At 39.9% G+C, this 24,000-nt stretch overlaps 1 protein-coding gene across 3 annotated transcripts in view; it reads right to left on the bottom strand.

Annotated features, from left to right (window-relative positions):
- Positions 1–24,000, bottom strand: part of TSHZ1 (teashirt zinc finger homeobox 1) — a 97,370-nt gene that overhangs the window by 61,281 nt on the left and 12,089 nt on the right. Inside the window, exon 1 of one of the 3 annotated variants that reach the window (XM_043539976.1) lies at positions 16,897–17,014. The exons of the other annotated variants lie outside the window; for them this stretch is intronic. Coding sequence (XP_043395911.1) covers positions 16,897–16,999 — 103 coding nt within the window. The 5' untranslated portion in view covers positions 17,000–17,014. Of the gene's footprint in view, positions 1–16,896; positions 17,015–24,000 lie in introns of those variants that run through there. 3 annotated transcript variants of the gene reach the window in all.

Raw genomic sequence — 24,000 nt, 5'->3', positions numbered from 1 at the left:
TAAGTGAAAACAACAGTGATCACCAGATTGCTTTGTTTTGTTTTAAGAAGAGGAAAACAGAATAGTATTAAAGACACTTATAACCACCATGCTCATAAATAGCACAATTGATAGCTCGTGGCTTTTTAGAAATCATTTTCAGCTAACTTGTCTCCTAATCCTGCAGGTGCAGAGCTTTCATCTGTTTGAGATCTGGCCTTTAATTGCTTCAAATTAACATTGAAATGCTATAATGTTATCAAAAATGTCTTGGCTACCATGTCATGCGATCTATTTCATTTTAAACACTGGTATATATTAATGACAAAATATTCTTCGATAACAGCAAAGATAATCCTGGAAATTAATTTAGTTTAAGAAGGTCTCACTTCCCCACTGATTATGTAGTCAGTACTTAGTTAGGCAGGTGAACAGTTCTGAATCAAACCAGAGTAATATTTGCTTGAGCTGTAAGAAATTCATGCATGCTCTTACCAGAAACGTCTTTTTTTGTCAAAGTGCATGTGTCCGTCTGCACAAAAGGGCTGTTTTTAGGAATAAACCTGAATTCCAAAGAGGTTTGGATCTGGGGTTCTGTTCAGTCCCCTCTCTAGTTATTACTGACTTTCCTGCTTATAAGAAGGATTATTCACACTATGATAAAACATTAAATAGAACAAGGGCTCCTGAGCATAGTGTGGACCACATCTTGTCATGAACCCATTCTCCTTTCCCATTCGTGGCCATACAACACCCCTGTGGCACTACACCAATTGCTTATATGGAAAAATAATATCAAAAAAGTATTTAATGTGCTGTCATCTGATATTTCCTGTGATTTAACAGGATGGAAATAAGGAGAAGACCATGTGACCAGCCAGCCATTCACAGACGAACAGCAAGTTTTCTACAGACCACCAAAACTAATGAAGGAGAAAAATTATAGTATCAGGAAGGATCTACGTACGGTATGACAAAAACTATATACACTGGGTCAAATCTTTTTCTCGGTTATGTTAGTGCAAACTTCTGGACTGCACTGGATTGCACCGATGTAACAGAAAATAGAATTTGGCCTTTAATATGCATCACAGTTCTCTATCCCATCAACTGTTTCACTTAAAGAGTCTCAAGAGTAGTCTACACAGGACCAAATTCTGCTCTTAATCTAAATTTACACTGGCTTAACTACATTGGTTTAATAGAGTTATTCCAGACAAACACAAGCCTCATGGACAGCAGAACTGACAACGTAGCAGCAATCCCACAGTGACATTTGAAGAAAAGCTTTCATTGGAAGTCCAAATTCTCAGATGCTTGAAATTTTCTGGGGAAAAAAAGCATTTCCTTCTTCCAAAATAATGTTTAGGTTTGGGTCAAATTCCTTCAGCCATTCTGAATTTTTTCCAAGTTGGGAGGATAGGGGACATGAGGGAATGGACAGAAAAGGTGTTTTCTGTTGCTTTTTGCATGTGCTTGGATGGCTCAAACTGTTTCATTTTAAAAATTCAATCTCAGAATGTATGTAATCCTCAGTGAAGAATGCAGGTATTGGCAATTTAAGAAAAGAACTGTTTGAAAAATTATAAACGAATTAGAAGAGCCCACTAGGTATGCATGGTACATTATTTTCCTTACGAATGAGGACCTGATCCAAAGCACGCTAAAGTCAACAGAACTCTTTCCATTAACATCAATGGGCATTGCACCAGGCCCTGAATCCTATGGTCCAGGTACATAATCCTTGTTAATTTGCACTAATGGCTGGGTGATTCACTGCAGATTACTAAAATTAGCAAATACCCCAGTAATCATGATTTAAAAAAAAAAAATCAAGGATACAGTATCACAAAATCTATTGGTTCATTTATTTTGATAAGCATCATTTTGATTACTTATGCTGTTGATCCACAGTATGCTTTGTAGAAATCTTAGGGGCTAATTCTGTGAGATGATGAATACTCCTGCAAAATACTGCATGACTTCAATAGCACTGAGGATAAGTCACTGGGAGCTGAGGCCACACAGCACCTCCTAGGATGTGCTGGGCAAATCTCAGAAGCAGGCCCTGGTTCACTAAGTCACCCTGCTGTTAAATCTTTGCTAAGATCTGAAGTGAGGCCTCCAGGTTTTTTGTGAAAGTTATCAGGTTTGTGCATTGGCAAAACAAGAATTTGTGAAGCTCTATGGCATTTCAATTACTGTGTGCATTTATTTAAATGGGGAACTCCATACACATGTGGAGAACACTAAAATAAACACACTCCACACATCTACAGTGTGTAATCATCTAAATCAATGTGCAATCACAGGGTTTTTTTCTAATGTTAGTAACAATGCTTAGCTCATACCGAAAACAAGTTAAGTTAACTGCCAAAAACTATGTTAATGCCATGTTATTTTTTTTAGATACACTTAGAGAAAATACTATACATGCACATGAAAGCTTATTTGCAGCTGTTGTGGAAAGAATCTCTGAATTTCAGGACTTTTGTTCATGTAGAATCTAAATCATAACACTGCATTAACAAACTTTCTTGGGTTTATATATTAGAAACAACAAAACAACGAGGCATGCAGCTATACAAGATATCCACAAACCTGTGATATACAGGGAAATCTGAGACAAAAGGTCAGGTACCTCTAACAACTGGAAAACCTTGAGTATCTAGTAAAACCTGCTTCTTGACGCTAAGTGCAGTACTATTAACAATTATTTTATTTGGCAACACTAGTTTTGTTTTTTCCTTGATGATTATAGAATGCAACTGTAATTAGCATGCCCCTTTTTGTTTACTTCTTTCTTTGTGTGCCAGTATCCTAATCTTCTGCAAAGAACTGAGGAAATGACTGGTTAGTGACTGCTATTCACCAATCTATTAAAATTCTTTGAGGAGGTCAACAAACATGTGGACAAGGGTGATCCAATGGATATAGCGCACTTGGACTTTCAGAAAGCCTTTGACAAGGTTGCTCATCAAAGTCTCTTAAGCAAAGTAAGCAGTCAAGGATAAGAGGGAAGATCCTCTCGTGGATCAGAAACTGATTAAAAGATAGGAAATAAAGGGTAGGAATAAACTGTCAGTTTTCACAGTGGAAAGAGGTAAATAGTGGAGTGCCCCAAAGATCTGTACTGAGACCAGAGCTGGTAAACATAGTCATAAATAATCTGGAAAAAGTGGCAAACGGTGAGGTGACAAAGTTTGTAGATGATACTAAATTACTCAAGATACACCTCTACCCCGATATAACGCAACCCGATATAACACGAATTTGGATATAACACGGTAAAGCAGCGCTTTGAGGGGCAGGGCTGCGAGCTCCGGCGGATCAGCATGTCAGGCTCCAACATGCTGCTCTGAGTGTCATGTTAAGGTTGCCAGGCCGGGGCCGAGGGGTTGGATAAGGGGCAAAGGGTCTCGGGGGGTGGTCAGGGGATAGGGAGCAGGGGAGGTTGGATGGTTTGGAAGTTCTAGGGGCGGGGTGGTCAGGGGACAGGGGCGTTGGATAGGGCGTGGGAGTCCTGGGGGGCCTGTCAGGGGGCGGGGGTGTGGATAGGGGTCAGGGCAGTCAGGGAACAGGGAGCAGGGGGGTTGGGGAGGGGGTGGGGCCCTGGGGGTGATTAGGGATGGGGAGGGTCTCTGGAGGGGGCGGTCAGGGGACAAGGAGCAGGGGGGCTTAGATAGGGGGTCTTGGGAGGGGTGATTAGGGCAGGGGGATCTCTGGAGGGGATAATCAGGGGACAATGGGGGTCTGGATGGGTCAGGGGTTCTGAGGGGTCAGTCGGGGGCAGGAAGTGACTATTAATAATGGAAATGCTCGAGGCCAAAGCAAGTTTGATATAACGCGGTTTCACCTATAACGCGATAAGATTTTTCGGCTCCTGAGGACCGCGTTATATCGGGGTAGAGGTGTTGTTAAGTCCAAAGTTGACTGCAAAGAGTTACAAAGGGGTCTCACAAAACTGGGTGACTGTGCAAGAAAATGGCAGATGAAATTCAATGTTGATAAATGCAAAGTAATGCACACTGGAAAACATAATCCCAACTATACATATGAAATGAGGGGGTCTAAATTAGCTATTACTACTTCAAGAAAGAGATTTTGGAGTCATCGTGGATAGTTCTCTGGAAACATCTGCTCAATCTGCAGCGACAGTCAAAAAAACTAACAGAATGTAAGAAACCATTAGGAAAGGGATAGATAATAAGACAGAAAATATCATAATGCCACTATATAAATCCACGATACGCCCACACATTGAATACTGCATGCAGTTCTGGTTGCCCCATCTCAAAAAAGATCTATTAGAATTGGAAAAAGTACAGAGAGGGATAACAAAAATTATTAAGGGTATGGAACAGCTTCCATATGAGGAGAGATTAAGAAGACTGGGACTGTTCATCTTGGAAAAGAGATGACTAATGGGGGGATATGGTAGAGGTCTATAAAATCATGAATGGTGTGGAGAAAGTGAATAAGGAATTGTTATTTACCTCTTCACATAACACATGTACTTGGGGGTCTCCCAATTAAATTAATAGGCAGCAGGTTTTAAACAAACATAAGGAAATACACCGGACCCTCGCTAAAATGCGCGTCTATATAGCGTGAATTCACATATAACGCGGTCACGGCAATGGATCCCAAATTTAAGTACTTTAATTGCAATTCATTTTAACGCGGTACCGCACATGGATCCCAAATCCCGCGTTCTAGCGAAGGTCCAGTGTACTTCTTCACATAGGGGATGCTGTGAAGGCCAAAAGTATAACTGAGTCAAAAAAAACAGTTAGTTAAGTTCATGGAGGATATGTCCATCAATAGCTATTAGACAAGATGGTCAGGGATGCAACCCCATGCTCTGGGTGTCCCTAAGCCTCTGAATGCCGGACACTGGATGACAGGGGATGGCTCACTTGATAAATTGCCCTGTTCTGTTCATTCTCTCTGAAGCACCTGGTACCTGACACTATCAGAAGACAAAATACTGGGCTAGGTGGACCATTGTTCTGATCCAGTATGGCTGTTCTTATGTTCTGTTTGAATCAATAAAAGGAGAACCTTCCGTATGTGTCATACAAAAGCGGTGTCTTTTTATTATAAATCATTGAAAACATCCCACCAGCCCCTGTAAAGGACACCAACATCTCAGACACCTTGTTTTTCCAAAGGAGATATTGTTTCATACTGCTAATCTTCATTTTCAAAGAGATGCTAAGAGAGACAAGCATTTGGGCCATCCCGTTACAGCCCTAACCTGGGCAGGGAGAGGGCTGGAGTCAAGAATTTTATTTGTTTTTACCTGTTCAAATAATACACTCCCTACTTTCAAACAAGAAATACTTCTCTGTATTTCTGTGCTTAGTAGTATAAAATTAATATATATTAGTAAAATAAGTTTATGAGGGCTTCCTTGGCTCTCTCTTTATGGTATTATAACATGCTCATCTATTGTTCAGGCAATCCCAAGATTTTACTATCATCCATACCCTTCATTAAAGACAGGCAGGGGAGTCTTCATAAATATATATTTAATTTTTCAGTTACATAATTATGGATTTAGTCCCAAGACAGACATTTAAAATATGAAGGATATCCTCTGCCAGGTTTCACGGTACAGCAAGTCAAATCTGGGGCCTAAAATACTTGGCAATATCATATTAAAAATAGTAATATATTCAGCACTGTGTGCACGAAAAGGGGTCCTGCTGTTCTAACGGAGCAAGGACCATGCCTTGAGATGTGCCCCAAATGTCTTGATGGTTAATGCTACACCATAAGGATAATTAAGAAACCACACATTATACCACAATACCGCAGTCTCCAACTTGGAATAAATTCCCCTTTCTCTAGCTGCAACATTTTTGAGCAGGACTTTAGCACTCCATTATTGTGAATGTTTTTTGGCCCAAGGCAAAAAATATTGACAAAGTTCCACCTCCAAGACAGTTATTGTCTCTGTATACTTGATAGCAGCCTTCAGAAGTTCACCTGCCAGTATTAAATCCTTGGTCTGGGTGAGAGAAGTAAAAATGTGCTAGCATTCCGAGCTATTTTACTATAGCAGCAGCTCCTGCAGCAAATCAAATTGTTCTTTCAATTAAACCAGTTCAGTGCCTTAGAGAAGAAAGATCTTGCCTTTCCCCTCTCCAAAAAAACTACAGTTTATACCCAATCTGAAGTTTTTACTAGCACGGAGAGATAAGGGCTTTGACATTCTTTTTCCAGTGGCCAATAAACCACATCACAAAATTAAAACCACTTCAGGACATTTGAGTACAACTGACAATGTTCACTAGAAATGTGCTGTCAAGTAGTTTAGGCCTCCATTGTCTTCAAGGTGTCAGGTACTCGGTTTGAACCTGCCCTCTGTAGAGCACATCAGCTGATTTTCCAAGAAACTGGAATCATGTGGTACAGTAAGCAGGATCAAGCAATGTGTCAGGATAATGTCCTAGATTTAGGAAGGTCAGAAAGAACACGTCAAGGTGTGCTAAACTGTCCTGATATAAAGTGGTGATGCAAATAAAATAGAAGCTTTGTATCCTTCCAGGGGACAGGGAGGGAAAACTGCTCTAGGAAAAGCAAATGTCCTCTTGGTTTTATTATAGTGTTTGACTTCAAAACTAATTTATCTAATTTTTATTAACGTGAAAGAACCTTTATGATCCTATGATCCACACAAACAAAGCTCTCCATACCTACTCCAAGTGCCAACCCCACTCACCTCACACACAGAGCTTTGTTTACATGTAGGACCCAATATCAGAACAGAAATTCCTCTGATTTTATTATCTTAACCATATTTTCAGCTGGTAAATTGGATGTTACTATAACAAGGAGGACATTTGATAACAGAACATACAACTTTAATTGTACAATATACGGGGCTTAAAGAGCTAGGTGGAAGTATCCCTTTAAATGAGGCAGCCATGGCTACACTAGAATGGAAACCAAATGACCCCTAGTGGGTAATCTATCCAGGTTAGAGATGAGGTCATTGAGGGGGCACTACAGAGAAGCTTGCATTCTGCAAGTAAAGTAAAGAATGTCAGAGACCAGAATTTCACACCTTTAACTTCAGAGACAACAGACTGTTTCCCTGATGATGTTTAAAAGAAAACTGTTAAATACCACAGCACCAAAACAACATTTTGGTCTGAAAAGAAATTTAAAAACCCAGACCTCATGCAAACATTTCATGTAGTAAGAGACATAAAGCAGCTTAAGATCAGAATTGCAACAGGTGGGATTGCAATGGTCCCGATTCTGCAAGTTGTAGAGCTCCATAAACTCGCACTGGATTTGATGGAAGTTTAGAGAATTCAGCAGCTCATAGGATCAGATCCTGTGTTGACACAGAAAGGAATCTGAAACAGGCTATCCAGATTTAAAACTCTTATGGGTTTTTAAATGATCCCTTTTTTGTTTCAGATCTTTCTTAGCAGGAAAAATTAGACAGCATATTATCTTATCCCGAATTTCTCTGTGAAAGGTTTTTGCTGGTCCATTTTTATGAGCTGTGTTTCTGAAAATGCAAACGTTTGATCTCTCTCCCTCCCTCCTCAATCCCCACTCCCCCCGTCAACACGCTCCTCTGCCCCAAAGGCAGAAGAGTAAATCCAGCTTCTCTTCACCGATTATGGGCCTGGTTTTAATTTGTGCAATAGTCCTTTTGATAACAATGCCTAGTTAAAACATCCATTAAAAAGTCTGTAGAAGTCATTTAATGGGGGGGAAATCTAATAGGGTTCCATTGGAATTCCTCCATTAACTTTTAACAGCATTCTTTCTTCTAGTCAGTGTTGTAAAACAGGGATATTTCATAAATGTAAGTCTGGGCTCATTCTCCATGAGGTGACAGTCAGGTCAGTCGTCCCAATCTTTATAGGCAACTATGACAGTTTACTGAAGTAACATCTCAGCTCTAACAACCAGTGTTGCCATCACTTATTTCATTGTAGTATGCACCACACCAGTCACCAGACTCCCAATCACAAAGTGCCCCAAAGCACAGTAAAGCAGCACAAGTCCCACAGCAGCTCAGAGTGCTAATCACACAGCAGGAGGTGGGCAGAGCACTAGGGCTCAGATACTGGTTACTAAAGAGACAACGTATCATTAGGCACAATATCCAAAAGTACCAGGACTGGTACACATGCCAGTCTCTGGGATTGGGAATTACTGCACACTTGTGTAGTGTTCTTTCATGAGAGGATCTCAAGGTGCTTTACACAGGAAGGGAAGTATCATTATCCTTATTTTACAAATGCAAAACCGACGCCCAGAGAGGTGAAGTGTCTTACCCACTGTGGGTCAATGGCAGAGCTAGGAATAGAAACAGGCCTACTGAGTCCCAAACACGTGCTCTAGCCACTAACATTAAAGTTTCCAACAAGATGCTGAAGTCAGTGGGGACTGAGAATGCTCCTTGCAGGATTGGGCTCAAAGTAAGGGAACTTATTGACTCTTGGAAGAAACCTTAGTGGTGGAAGTGAAGCTTAACTCTCCAGCATTACAGATCTCCTCAAATCATATAGTCATAAGCTACAGGGGCATGCAGAAAACAAGCACAAAGCATTTGTTCAAGGGGGTTCCAGGCTGTGCATATGAATAGTTCAGAACCACAAACTCCATTGCCATCCTCCAATGCATGGAAAGTGAGGGGGAAATATTTTAAAGGTTACGGCAATTATATTTTTAAATAAAGTATTTCATTCATCACTAAGGAGTTAAAATATCCTGTAAATCCAATTTTGCTTGTGCTTAAACCAGTTTTACACTGATACTGCTGTAACTCCATTGATTACAATGGAGTTATTCCAGGGTTACACTGAGAAAGGAATTAGACTCGGACAGTTGATCCTCTTTTAACGGGGGTGGGCGGGCGGGGGGGCAGGGGTGGCTTTTTTTCCCTGTTCCACTCAAGCCAAGTTTTAGGGAGGAAAAACAGAATTCAAAATGCTATAAAACACCCCAACGTGCATGTGGTTGTATACACACCTTTCTCAAGGGCTAGAATTATTTAGCTTTTGGCCTTGTGCTTCACAATGCACTGAACTGAGAAGATGTTTTACTACCACCTCACTGTATGCTTTTACTCCCATTTTCTTTTGCTATATCTTAAAATATGTCCTAAAAGCACAGAAAAAGAGTTGGAAATAGATGAAAGAATAGTAATGCAGGGAATCAGAGAGACAGCAAGGAGAAAAAATATTAAGAAAGTAGCTAAAAGAATGAAATAGTAACAAATAGGGATCTTAATTCTCATCTCACCCCACTGTATATCAGGCTAACTCTGCTGAGGACGCTGCAGTTATGCCAGTGAAAGTGAGAAAGAAGAGCGGCTGAGGCAGGAAGCTGGGGCATCTCACCAGAACATACCATAGACATAAGCTCTCCACATTTAAATAAGGTGGCACTTTTACCAGCAAAATTGATTTAACTGCAACCTGAACACATGCATTTGGTGAACCCCTTTTCCATACTATTTCAAGCAGTGAACAAGACACCAAACCCCAGAAAATAACAGCCCCATCTTTTTTTTAAAAAAAAAGGACTAAGTCCGAGTAGGGACAGTTACCTGACAGAGGTAACTTGTAAAATAAGGAAAAAACAGAAAAAATGCAAGAAAACTTTATTTGATCCTAACCTTTATGTCTTATGTTGACATTTTTGGCACTATGACTGTTACCTCATGCATTTCCCACCATACAGCTGCCCTTCTCTCAATACTTTACTGACCTTTGATTGTCAGCTGCTGCAGGCCCTTACCACTGCCCTGTGCTCTTACACTACAATCACTCCTTCCAATTTGCTTGCACTATTCACAAGCATCCCAGAATCCATTGCATGCTTGGGGTCAAGCAAACATGGAGCCAAAGACCTCCTGCAAGCCCTCAAGGCAGCAAGTTGCTGGAGTAGCAGGGTTGGTAATGATAAAGTGAAGGAGATGTGGGGGGTCTGATCTAAAGAAAATCTGGACATCTTGTTCATAGGAGAAAAAGATGAGAGCTCTTTGGAACAATTTTCTTTGGAAAGGGGGGTCTCCGGTATAGATGACTCTCCTACCCTTAATGGATTCTTATTATAGAATAAAGATAACTGGTGGGGGAAAGGTCATTTGTCTGGGCCTTAATTTCTTCTCTGAACCAATGAGCACCTGAACCAATTCACTGTTGCCTGGCACATTGGGAACGTGGGGCAAAATACACCTCTGGTGCTGCCTCATATCACATCACCACCAATGGGCAAGGCTGTGGTGGAAAAATGTCATTTCAAAGTTCTGCTGCTGTATTCTCTATCGTACAGAAGCTGCACCGAAGCTCAGTAGCAAAGGAGTTCAAAAGAATTGGGTTCGATTCAGAGAAATAGGAGGGGCTGAGGTTCAGCACCTTTCTAATATTTTCCCATATCTAAGCAAATCTATGTTGGATTTGACAGCTCAATAAACTGACAGAACCTTTGGTAAGAAACACGTAAACTACATACATGCAACAAAGAAGTGACGGAAGGGTAGTAGTGTGCTGACCGGAAAGGGCAGGCAGAATATATTTTTGCCGGAGTTTCTTCAAAACTGCAAGGCTACCGCCACCTATACATCCATACCAAAAAGGTGTGTGGGGGAAATGATCACATTCCTATCCTCAGACCTGGGGATCCTCTATGGGAGAGTGTGTAAATAAGAGATTATAAATTCTCTTTGAGATATCAGAAGTTACAGGGGTGTGCCTTTCCCTGTTGCATTTGTATATGCTAATGATTTATATCCAAGCAGTGTTTTCTTGTGGGACAGGAGTGCAGAGCAAGAGGCATACCTGACAAGATGTGTTTGATCAGAGTACCAGTCAAGTCAGAAGTATGGGACTGGCAGCAGGACTCTCCGACTATAAACTGAACAGCTAATCTGGGGAAGGGAACTGTACTGCCACCACAACCTGGCGGAAACTGGGAACCTCCTAAAAGAAGATTCCACTGAATTATGCAGAGGAGGAGCAGAAAAAAGACTAACAATAAGAGTTTCCCACTATCCTTAATACAAAATAGGAAAGATGTCACTTTTATCTGATCACCCAACAAAAATTCTTACCCTGTCTACCCAATCTTTGATGGAGCAACTTGCAAGTTCACAGTGACAAAGCACTTCCCAAACATGATACTAGTTATAAACTAAACTCAGTGGCTACTCAAATGTTGTATGCTGCATGTACAAATGCATGATCTTTATAGAGGGGGAAAGAACAAAGCAGTGTATCATGGGTCATCAGTGGTAATGTAAATTAGCTGAGAGTGAGAGCATGACCATAATAACATAAGAACGGCCATACTGGACCAAAGGTCCATCTAGCCAGTATCCTGTCTGTCAACAGTAGCCAATGCCAGGTGCTCAGTACGGTCTAGTGAGTGGATAGAGTACTGGACTGGGAGTCAGGACCTGGGCTATATTCCTGACCTGATGGGTTACTTCACCTCTCTTGTGCCTCTCATTCCACTCCTACTATGTATCTGACATCTCTACATAGATTGTAATCTTGTGTGTTTGTGCAGCACTTTGCACATCAGGGCTCTGATCTTGGTTTGGGACCTCTAGGCACCAAAGTATTTGTTATACAAATGCAAACAACAACAAAAATAATAACGTAAATATAAAAGCCAAAGTATGCAAGAAAAAAAAAAACATTCAGAAACCCAGCCACTGAAGGATGGCAATTACAAGAGTAAGATGTTCACCTGAACATCTTGCTAAGCAAGCAACATAAAGAATTAAAAAAAAAAAAAGATGCCTAAGTGCATTTTGGGATGAATGCATTTTGATTATAAAACCCATCCCGCCACTCCTGTCAACCTCATTCTCATTATTTGGTCATGTGACTTTGTTCTCCAGAGACTGGACAGTGCAGCTGGTTAAAAGTATGGGAGTTTCTTCAGCTGTAATATAAACTTGCGATATCTATTTATGCTTTTGCCTTAGGAATGCATCGACAAAAGGAAGCACACAGCACCGAAAGCCTCAGAAAAACAGATAAACCTCTGCAAATCGACTGGAAAATCCTACACGTTTTACAGAACACAACACTGCCCTGAAAACCTACAGGCCACACAGCTGAAAACAGGAGCACCAAGGTCCACTAAACATATCATAATAACAGAAACACCTGTGCTAATTAGTTCCCTGACACAAGTTAAGCGCACAATAATCAGGCGACAAAGTGTTAACATTCACTGAATTGCCATATAATTACCACTGCATCCAATGGAGTTATCCACATAAGGTTTGTACGTCATAGTTACTGCATAGTAACAGTAACGATCAAATCACCACGTGTCATCACCGTAAAATTAGGCTGATCCACTATGCAAACTCACACTGTGCAATAGCTCTCAAAATACCTTGCTCAGTTCAACCCTGTGCTGGGTTGGTCAAGTCCTTTGTGCACTGAGATATACTGAAGGCTAAAGGGCTAGGTACTTTAACTTAGAGCATCTCAAAGAACCAGATTCTGCCACCTTTCCTCACATTGAGTAGTACCTTACTCCATGCATAGTTCCATTGAAATCAGGATACTACCTGACATGAGCAAAGGTAGCGGAACCTGTCCCAAGTGGTCCATTTTCACCTTATATTGCCCGTCCAGCCTACATGAACATATCATCCACTCCACATCTGTAGTAATTATTATTTTAAAATCAGAAAGAGTAGAAAACCCTATCCCAAGTTGAGTTCTTACATCCTGGAAAGGGAGGAGAGCCAGAGTCCACTAGGGACCACACTATTGCCGATCTATTTTAGTATGAAGGCACTCAAATACAACGGTGGGGGGAGGGGTGATTAGCTACCTAAATATTTGGATTCATATTTCTTTCTGCATTTACATCTAAAAAAAGAACAAAATAAGTGATACTGATATAAATTTAAGAGCATACACAAATCATTGAAGCAACTCAAGCGAAAGAGTAAGGCTGAAAGTGTAGTTTTCAACCTGGGAACCTCCCACACACTACACCAAACTCATTAGCAACTGCTAACAAGCCACCTAGTGTAAGCTCCGTGATAAGTGAAAGCATGATGGTGGGGATGTGTGATGACTGTTTTCATACCCTCAGTATATTCATCACAAGGTGTACTTTGTGCATATCTTTTTACATTAACACTTGAAAGGTGCTCAAATGCTACTGGAACGGGAGCCCTATAAGTACCTACCTAGGTAACAGAGAGGCTTTGAGAGCAGCAGGCTGTTTACCATTAGCTTTAGCAACATTTAAACATGTGCACAACCACACTTACAATAAAAACAGAACAAGAAAAAATTAACACAGCTGTTGATGGGAGAAGCATGGCAAGAGAAGTCAGGTCTGATTGTATCTTCTCAGAGTGTTGAGCAGTATAAGAGTGTTTTCTTAAGATGTGGTAAAATCATAGTGAAGACAAGGCAGTTGTAGTTTTCACACATGGTCATAGTCAAGGTAAAATTACAACTACCTTGTCTTCACTAAGATTTTGCCTTATGTTAGTTACCGTGTGTTAGCTAACACATGGTAAGAACATACCTTTATTCCTAGTGAAGTCTGAAGACTTAACTAGGGTGATTAACACTTTGTCACGGCAGAACAGCACTGCAATGGCAGCAGCAGCATTCGACAGAACTCTCTGAAGCATTTTGTTGAAATGTCAAGCTTTCACTGTGGATGTATCTGGTATACAGGGCAGCCCGGGACCAGGAGGCAGATTTCTGACCCGTCTTCCAGTTACATTGGACAGCATATAAGTGCTTAAAAGAGTCTACACCTTCTCCTTGAGTTTTTATATGGAATATATCTCTGACAACCTATATTACACTTTTCCATCAAGAGCCTGCAGTGTACAAGATTACAATATAGCAGACAGATACTACTTCTGATTAACTGAAACAAAGAGAGTATTTGACTACTTTCATATTGCTTTCTTGTACATATAGTGTCTAGACCAGACTCTAAATATTTCCTATCAGCCCTCTTCAAATGCTCTCCAGAAACCTTTGCACCAGTTCCCACCAGGTTTCATAAGAAACAATGGTCTATGAAGCCCTGCTGACAGTTGAGGGACAACTAGTTACAAATGATTTCAGTAAAAGTCCAAAGAGAGGGAATGAAAGCTGGTTTATGTCCCCATGCCATACCTAGGCCATGCCTATATTAGCAAAGATAGGGCCTGCAAATCACCAGTAGTACTGCTTTACAGTGGTTGTAGCAATGGCAGAAGAACAGCATATACAGGTTTCAGAAGATTTTAACCACTGTGTCATCTAACCCTGCTCTGAGTAAAGTAGTATGAGTGTTTTCTACACTACAATTTCCACCACTGTTCCACTGGGAATCATGGGCCTCATTTTTGTTGGTGCAAGAAAGGTCCTAAACAACTACTCCCATGACTGTCAAGATCCATTCCTCATCTAAACATGCCCAACATTATTAAATATATAGAGAGAGACCTATTCCTTAAAATTCTGTGATACTGAGGAAACAACATCCTGCCGCTAGTAAAAACTAGACTTTAATATGAGCATATGAATATTTCTGACGGATACAAGGTAGCATGTTGTACACTGGGACCTTTTTAAATATTGCTTTAAAAGATCTAGACTTGTGTTAAATGTGACACTCAAGGCAAACAATGCACCAAATTAGGGGGGAAGGGAGCATGACAGTCTCTCTTCAATTTTGCATGCATGATAATGTTTTTAACCAGTAAGGTCATACCTGCATGTGATGAGTGACAACTTTTCAGCTTGATTCAAAGCAAACAGCTGCTGGTTTGATTGCCTAGCAACTAAAATTTGATGGATGACCCTTAAGATGGATAACTACCATAAATCACCTCATTCAGACTCTCAGGGAAAAAAATAAAAAACAATGGTTTTCATGACATTTGCTGCACTCTGTAATATGCCATGATAAATTTGGCTACTTTATGGATGCACAGTTGTGGCTGCTGAAATTAGACACTTTTGTTTTGTGTTTTCTGCACTTCTTGGAGGCCCCTCTGTAAGGTGTGTTCATATTAATATACTCCACTGTCAGAAGAAAGCACCATACCAAAGCTACTGTCAGTCACCACAAGGCAAAGAGAATCTGTATGGAATCTCTGCATCACCAAACAGCTTTTAATCAGGAAGCAGCAGTCTTATATCATAACTATGGCACTGGGCTACATGTATTAATAATGGTTACAATATATTTAGTGTAATGACTTGACCCGGTCAACATTATTGATGCTGTGATTAATATGAATTTGATAAACTGCTTCCTTTTTGAAGACATTTCATATGTTTCTCAATGAGGAGAAAAATACTTTTAATGTGTAAGTAAATATACTAGACCTCTATAGGGCCTGATTCTGATCTCAATTACGCTGATCTAAATCCAGAAGCCAGTGGAGTTACTCAGGGTTTACATTAGTGTTCCTTAAATCAGAATCTGGACCACAGGCTGACAGTAGTCCTTACATTTATCTGATTAACAGAAAAATACTAGTGATTAAAAATATCTACACGGCAAACTATATTCTTTCACGAGAATGTTCAGAGAGAAAGGGAAATTCCCCTGATTGTTCCACATAATGGAATTTATCTGATTGTTATGTACAGAATACATGTGCATTCAAAAACAGATGTTCATAATTGTTTCCATTGTTGTTGGTTTTTTAAAACTCATGAGCATGACTGTTCATATGAAAGCTCTCTTATTGACTTTGGTTTATGACAGTAAAGTGATCCCTGATTTGGTTTAAAAAAGAAAACAGGGAGGTAGGTGGTGCATTGAGTTAGGGCACTAGTACTTCCCTTCTGGAAATGAAGGCTCAAATGTTAGTCTGGCGATGAGTTCCCAAGTGAAAATGAATTTGGTGAGCTCCACCTTATTCCTAGTAAATGTCAGTCCATGTCACTAATGGTCAAAGATATAATGGGCAATTTCTCATAAGAAGCATACACTGGCTAAGAGGAATGTTGTAGGCTGAGATTGAGATGTATTGGCAGAAATGCGTGGGAGAAGCTCGCACAACACCTGTCTGCACTATATCTGGAACTAATCAGTGTTGTATGTCACCAACTTCCCTAAATTCACCTGAACATTCTCAGAAGAATTAAAAGCTAATTAGTTTTAATGAAAAATAAAAATCAAACATGGAAAAGGTCATGTTCTAAAGTATGACACATACTGTAATGAATTCAACAAACCATTGCTAAAGCTAGGTAAGTAACAGTATCTCAGACAAGCCACTTCTTCATACATTCTCTTTTCATAGGATTGAGGGTGGCTTTCTGGAACATATACCCTGAAAGTACAGCTACATTTTCACCTGCAAAATCCAGATCTATATTTCCGAATATCACGTGAAAGCAGCAAACAACAACTGGTTAAGTGTTCACCCTGAAGTTCTTAAACCTAGCTGACCCCCTGTAGGACAGTCCTTTTGCACAATCAGGCTACAAACCATAAACTGGACATATGTCAATGTGCAGGAATTTTACATTATAGATAGTGAACAATCTCAATCAGGCTGTTGGGATTGCCATATTTCTCAGATGCTCCACAAGGTAACCAACCAGGCTGGCCATAGCTGTAGGACACCTCATGCAGGGAGTGTATACATAGTTTAGACTCCACTTGTCTTTCTAAGCATAAACCAATGTAACAATGTGGCATGCTAGTTATCATGGATTAATCTGAAGCTTCCAGAATTTCAGATCATGGCACCCTATAAAAGTACGCTTAAGTGGCAGCATGGCTGAGCTGTGTCAAACAGTGACATGATTCAGAGCAAAGGCAACTCAGACATGCAAGTCTTGACTGCACTTCCCTTAATGTACCATATGATATGTTTAAGCTAGGATTACTTATATACATATAACAGTCATACACAATCTCTCTATTTACATCTGTGATGCCTCAGTGAAGGACCTGCTAAGGAGGACAAGAAGGCATGCTGGCCCTTTAAAACTGAAATGCTTGTTTCCTTTCTGTAAGAAAAGTAAATCATGCTATAGTGAGTGGAGCTTTGAAAAAGCATCCATCCATTAAAGTTCATGGATCCTCGTTTCCAGATTGTCCCTCCCCTGGCTGTGTCTCAAGTTACAGCCTTGTACAATCCAAGTCTAAATAATATTCACCATGATAAATGATACCATAACTCCGATATCCACAATCAATCTTTGCTTTAAAGATACATCAATCTTCAATAATGTTGATGGGGATTCTGTAAAATGGGAAACGTGACTGTTTTCCCGACCTCCTAACAGTGGGGGAAGGAAGCTCTGAGTGATGGCTGTCAGCCCACATCTGGCTGCAAAAATAAATTAGCCTTATGTAGACAAATGAAAGGACCAGCCCTGACTAGAAAACAGTCACTCCTGAACAATAGCTAATTTATAGGATTCCTTTCTGGAAAGTTCCTGGCTGAGGCTACAGTCTCCTTAGCTATCTCTTTAAATAATATCTGATGCTGTAAATAACTTCAGCGTGGTAGGAACTATGAAAAGTACACAGAGGGATGGGGGGGACACAATAACTTTCTCACAATCTTTGCACATGCTCAACATGTAAAATTCAGCCACTAAAAAAAAAAGAAAAACCTATGTCAGCAAAAATATTTTTATACTTTGACAACATGTTCCTCTCTGTTTGACAAAATATTATTTTCTGCTTTACCTCTTTTTTCATCATCTGGCTATAGGACAGAGGACTGCAGATATTAAACAATTCAGGGCAAGTGACACCTGGAGGGGTAGGGGGAAGCTGTTTTTTCCCCCTCCTCAAGTACAATCAGCTTTTTCTCTTTTTTCCCCTTTTTCAAATACTTTACACAGAGGGAGTATTGAGTCCTAACGAGGTCACTCCCTTTATGCAGGTGTTACGTGACTCAAACACTATAAAGTGCTATATAAAAGAAAATATCTGCTACATTTATTTCAGCACAAGGAAACTTAAAACAGGTGGAACACAGAAGAAAACTCACCCTCTCACACACACATACCACAAATCTCTACCTGTGCACAGTACAGTGGCTACCCTTTTTTCACGACTGAAGTACTTTATTACCTTATTCTTTATGTCTTTGACCTTGTCCTGCTGTAGGAAAACCTAGGACTTTTAAATTCTTATACCATACAATATAGAGAAAAAAAAATAAGTACTTTACAGCAATAGGAGGAGAAACAGATCAGGGAACATAACTTTGCAGCCCTATCTGTGTTATTACTGTGCACCATAATAGGCTCTGCATTTGAGCTTCAGAACTCTTTGAGGGAGATTCTGTGGTAGTGGTGATGGTTGGTTGGTGCGGTGGTGAGGGTTAATTCTGTGAAGGTTGAACGACTTACAGTAATGCTGTGAAGACAGAAACATCACAGGCTTTCCTGGCAAGAGCCTCGCAGAGGGTAGGAGGGGACTACGAAATGAACTCTCTCAGGCTTTGTCGTGTACGTTTCCCAAGGCCCGGCCTGGCCCCTTTGATAAATGACACATGTCATTCTGTCAGAGGCTGACACTGCAGCTGGGAGGGCTGGTGATGTATGACTCCACTGAAAAGGAAATCAACTTTTTGGCACCAAGTAAGACTGTGCCCTATATAAGGATTTTGTTTCTCAAAAAGTGAAAGATAGACTTAGGATTTAAAAAAAAAGTTGAAAAACAGATTGAACGACAGCTTACACTTAACATAAATTAACTTGGTAATGGTGAAATGTGCTAGCCTGTGATAAATAAAAGCTACATTAGTCAATTATTAATCACACTCCAACTTGTAGCCAAAACCCATGACTTAAATCTGAGGCCTGAGCTGCCTTACAAACAGATAAGACAGTGTTTGATAGATGTCTTGCATAGTGTAATCAGGAAGGAATCAAAGGCTTAGTGGTTTAACCAATGGGGGTGTGTGGAAGGTTCTGGAAACTGGGACTGGGTAAAGTGGATAACTGGATTGAAAGCACCCTTTCACTGGGAATACAGTATATCTTTTGACTGCTTTAAAAAAAAGAGACAGACAGACAGAGACATATCTGAATTTGGTTTACTCTTTTTTATATATATATATATATATATACACACACACACACACACACACACAGGAATGTCTTGAAATGGTATTTTCCGCCCCCACCTCCTACCACCACTACTGTGTTAAATCATTTAAATCTGATCACTATTAAATGGATTCTTACCGAGACATCAAGTGTTTCAAATATGATCATTTTGCACGGATTACAATTTAAGCATTTTATTTAATCGAATGAACTTGCATCGGGCTGCAACACATTCATGCAGATACAAGCTGTACAGAAAAAGCACAAAGCTACATAAACTAAACGATTCCTATTCAACCAGGCTCTAAAGACAAAATAAAAGATTTCAGCTTAAAAAATAAAAAACACTGAAATAACAACGATGGATGGGGGGAGGGATGCCGTATTAAACAGGCTGCATTAAACATATCTGAAAGGCTGAGCTTGCATGTCACCTGGAAAGGATACAGTCCTAGAGTAGATGCAGCTGTTTGTCCGTGCTCTTTATGCAGGACAATATAATGGCCTCTCTTCCAGTGCAATTCACCCGCAGGGTGACTTTCATCCCTCGGTGCAGAGGGCCAGCATAAAGTCTATATAGTGCCTAAATCTCGCTCCCATGTTTACTGGGCCTTAACCTGACCATCTGCACAGAGGGGAATTTCACACAGGTGTGAATTTCACTCTCTTGCCCCCTGCCCCCCTGTGCAGAAGGTCCTCACAATACCATTTAAACACTAAGCTGAAGCAGGGCTTAAGTCGTGCATACAGCCTTGTGTGGACCCTCTGCATAGAGGTAAATTACGTTAATCATGTAGACGAATGCACAGGTGCACCCCTGTGACTTAGGCTGACCAGACAGCAAATGTGAAAAATCGGGACGGGAGTGGGGGGTAATAGGAGCCTATATAAGAAAAAGACCCAAAGATCGGGACTGTCGCTATAAAATCAGGACATCTGGTCACGCTACTGTGACCACATGCAGTCACTTGCAGGATCGGGCCATAGGACCAGATCAGTTTCCCGTTAAAGTCAGCTGGAGTTTTGTCACTGATTTCAAGAAGAGCAGCATCAGGCCCTTAGGCTCCAGTTCAGGAAAGCACCTAAGCACGTGCTTTAATGCTTTCCTGAACTGGTGCTTCACAAGGACCACTTCTTATCACAGGCACTAGTATTATTTAGTCATTTGTTTCTCAATCAGAATTCACATATGCCAAACATATGTAACCCTGGAAATCCATTTTACCTGCTCAACCTCTAGACAATTCAAACACAGGGGACAACTGTGGTAAGATATGGGTGACTGTAGCTTATAACTATGACATTAAAAAGATGCACATGCCTAACTAAAGAACATAAGTCACATCAACCAATACAGACTGTGGCAGGAAAGATCTCTCCGTGCATGCATATGATGCAGAGTTCAAATTGTAAGAAGGGAACTCCCCTTCTTCTCTTCTTTCTGCTTTATTATTATACTATTTGTAATACAATAACACACAGAGGGCCTAATGAGGATCAGGATACTATGGTGCTAGGAGCTGTACCAACAAACTGTAAGAGACAAACACTGAATGTTAATTAAAGGAAGCTGAGTTTCCCTGCTTCATGTGCGGGGTACCTAGCCAGTTTGTTTCAGCAAACACAAAGGTAAAGGCAGAAAGGATGTAGCTAATGCTGTCCAAGCACTGTGACATCACATACTGTAGCCAGAGCTTAAATAACATACATACGCATACATGCACACCAGTCCAACTTCAGGATTTTACGTGCAAAGCAACACGTTTCTGTAAGTGGTGACATGGAATTGACAGAAGAACCCTGAAGGTGTTGATTTCAACTGACTTCAGCCTTTACAAGTAAAATTAAACTCAGTTTACTACACGTAAAATCTCAGATAAACTCAACCAGCTAAAAAACGACAGCAATTCTCTAAATCACAGAAGCTAAATCACAGAAGCTATCCCTATCCTCCCATTCAGAGGTGCTACAAAGGTGGTTTAATTAGGGCATTTAAAAAATACCACCACAAATTTCAAAGTAAATGAAATGAGGAAGGCACATGAAATTCAAACTTTAGTGACAACCCCTATAGGCAGCACAGTTATTTTCTCAACATGCGTGAAAGTTGGCTATAGGAAAGAGGATGAGGCATAAGGGAAAATTGTGCATTTTAAAACACACACACGCACGCACGCACACAGAGAGAAAGAGAGAGAGAGAGAGAGAGAGAGAGGCTGGTATTTTAAACTTTTGCCTTCCTTTTGCTGAAATATATTTTTTTTAAGTCCATAAAAAAATTCAGATAGTGTGCAGAATGTTTATATATTACCAAGGTCTCCCTTTAAAAGGTTTATACTTTTACTTTATGACCTGTCCTTGATTTGACACTTCCGCTCATCAGAAAGGGATTTATAAAATAATCCTGAAGGTGAGGAACAGACATCTGTCAGGGACTGGCTGGGTTTCACTTTGCGAAATTTAAGAAGGGAGAGAAATCCTGTTAAGCTCTTTTTAGTCACCAATAGACATCAAAGGTAATAATTAAAGAAGACAGACGTCATAAAAAATAAATTTATGTAGTTCTTTATAATGCACAAGCACTCTAGTGTGTAAAATATCTATTAGGCAAAAAGAAAATACAACATTCCAAATGAGCAAAATCTGTTTTTTTTCATTTTTTTGCCTACTTGAAAAATATTTTTTTTTAAAACACAAGTTTAAACTAAAGTCTTTCAAAACCTTTGCCATCTGTGGGTACATGAACTATGGATGACCCCGAATGATTTGCACTCTGCTCAGAATCCCTTAGAAAGCACGGGAAAAAGTATCATTAAGAATGACTGATGACTGCCAGTCATGGTTGACCTCACCCAGGCTTTGGTCTCTGCCTCAGTAATAAGCTGTCCTTTATTAGCACCAACACTCCATAAAAGGGGTGTGTTTAGTCACAGGATAGTGGCCTTCTAATGCTCATTGCTTCTCCCAGAAAGATTGATTAGTGCTCATTTTTACTGCCTTCACAGTATATACAGTGACAGTACTGCAAAGTGTCAGGGCTTGCAATATTGATGATCAGTACGACTACAAACTAGAGGTTTGGAAAAGGCAGAAAGGGTGGGAAGTTCACTTTTCTTTTTAGTTGAAAAAAAAAGAAAACAAAAGACAACAGAACACATGTGCGACTGATATCCTGGCCTAGTTAAGCAAATTTTAGGGAAGGAACTTCATCTCCCTGAATAAAGACTATTTAAAATGTGAAACTTAAGGGGGAGATTTTTTTATTTTATTGTATTTATTTTATTTTATTTTGCTTTAAGAACTCACAAGCTTATTTCTTTCAGCTATTTGGACATCAAGACGTAATGGTTACCAAATAGCTGGTCCTCATTTTTTACTTCCCATAAACTGATATTTCTGAATGGCTTTTAAGAGGTATCTGTAAGAAAGAAAAGTCTTTTGTAAACACTTAGTTTGGATGCCCTTGGTTTTCAAGCTATTGCAACACCCCTTTCAGCAGGTGCCACTCTGGGAGGGCGGGGGCAGAAAAAGAGAAAGCGAAGGAAATGTGTCACTTGTATTTCTTCTCCTGCCCAAATTCCCTCCTACACTTCTTATAGGACCTGATTCCTCACCACTGAGGTCAAAGTGTTCTTTGCAAATCACTCCAGTGAAAGCAGGATCAGAACCATAAGATGGCAAGGAAGGGGAATACTGGTTGGCAGAGTCATACAAACTATTATGCAAATTTACATGGAGGTCCAATGTTAACAGACTATTTAAAACAGAGCAAGGCCCAGCTCTGTCCCTTACACAGGTAAGGATTAGTGAGTTTCTCTACACGAAGAAATTCTGATGACGCAAATTACTTTGTATAACCGTGCCTTGACTTGATTTTTTTTTTTTTAAGTGAAAACAGCCTCAAAGTTTGATACTTTCACCAGGGGCTTTATCACACTAATGGCCAGCTCAAAGTTATATTGTGATGGTTTAATACGGAACAACTTGTCCATATGGCTGTTCCTAGGAACCAGTCATTTCACACGTTACAGCAAGATGTGGCTGAAAAAAAGGCATGTTTTACTGTTAGTTTTATATAAATGGGAACTGAAGCACAGCAGCCTCAGACCAAAAAGTATTACAGCAAGAGTTTACTGCATTAATAATAGGATGCCCTACTGCTGTGACACATTCTGTGCTTTGAAATAAATATTAGTCCTAATACTTAGGTTTTAAATTCATATATTTTAAAGCTGAGCTGTAAGAATGACACTTGCAATTGTGATGATTTGCCAATAAGGCATATTAACCATTTTGCAAAGTGCTGTCTCTTGTATTCAGCCTGCTATGCTGTCTTAGCAATTTCGTACTATAAATATTATCAAGTTATCTTTCTTTAAAAAACACACATTGGATGCTGAAGAGTGGAGGCTACAAATTCACATTCACACTTTCATTGTTGGTCTAACTTTGGTATCAGCTTTTTATATTTATAGCCACAATTTACTTGGATATATATTACTCTTTTTTAATCTTTTTTTTTTCCTGTTATATGTGACAAAATTTTCTACAACGTAATGGCCCTAATTCTAAACCACTGAACCAATGGAAAGACTCCTATTGACTTCCTTGGTCTTTGGATCAGGCTCTAGCTGAGATGCATACGTCCTTCTTCAATCCTCTTCTTTCCATGTCTCCCTTTCACTTATTATATTTTAAATTAATATCTTTTTAAAAACTAGTATTTTACCTATACTGATAATATGCAACATTTGCTTACAAAAAATATAAAAATCAGAATTCAAAACTACGACTTGCAAAGAAGAGCAGAAATATTACTACTTCAGATCTAGGAATACATACACTGCCCAATATTTTAGGTGACCCTGCTGTACAGAGGAAAATGGAGACAATGATAAGCAGCACTGTGACTATTAGCTTAGAGGGATTCTACTTGGCTATATTCCTGCAGCATGCACCG

Source organism: Chelonia mydas, chromosome 2 (genome assembly GCF_015237465.2).
Source record: "Chelonia mydas isolate rCheMyd1 chromosome 2, rCheMyd1.pri.v2, whole genome shotgun sequence".
NCBI lineage: Eukaryota > Metazoa > Chordata > Testudines > Cheloniidae > Chelonia > Chelonia mydas.
The sequence above is the reverse complement of the archived record's forward strand: the minus strand, read 5'-3'. Positions and strand labels throughout refer to the sequence as shown.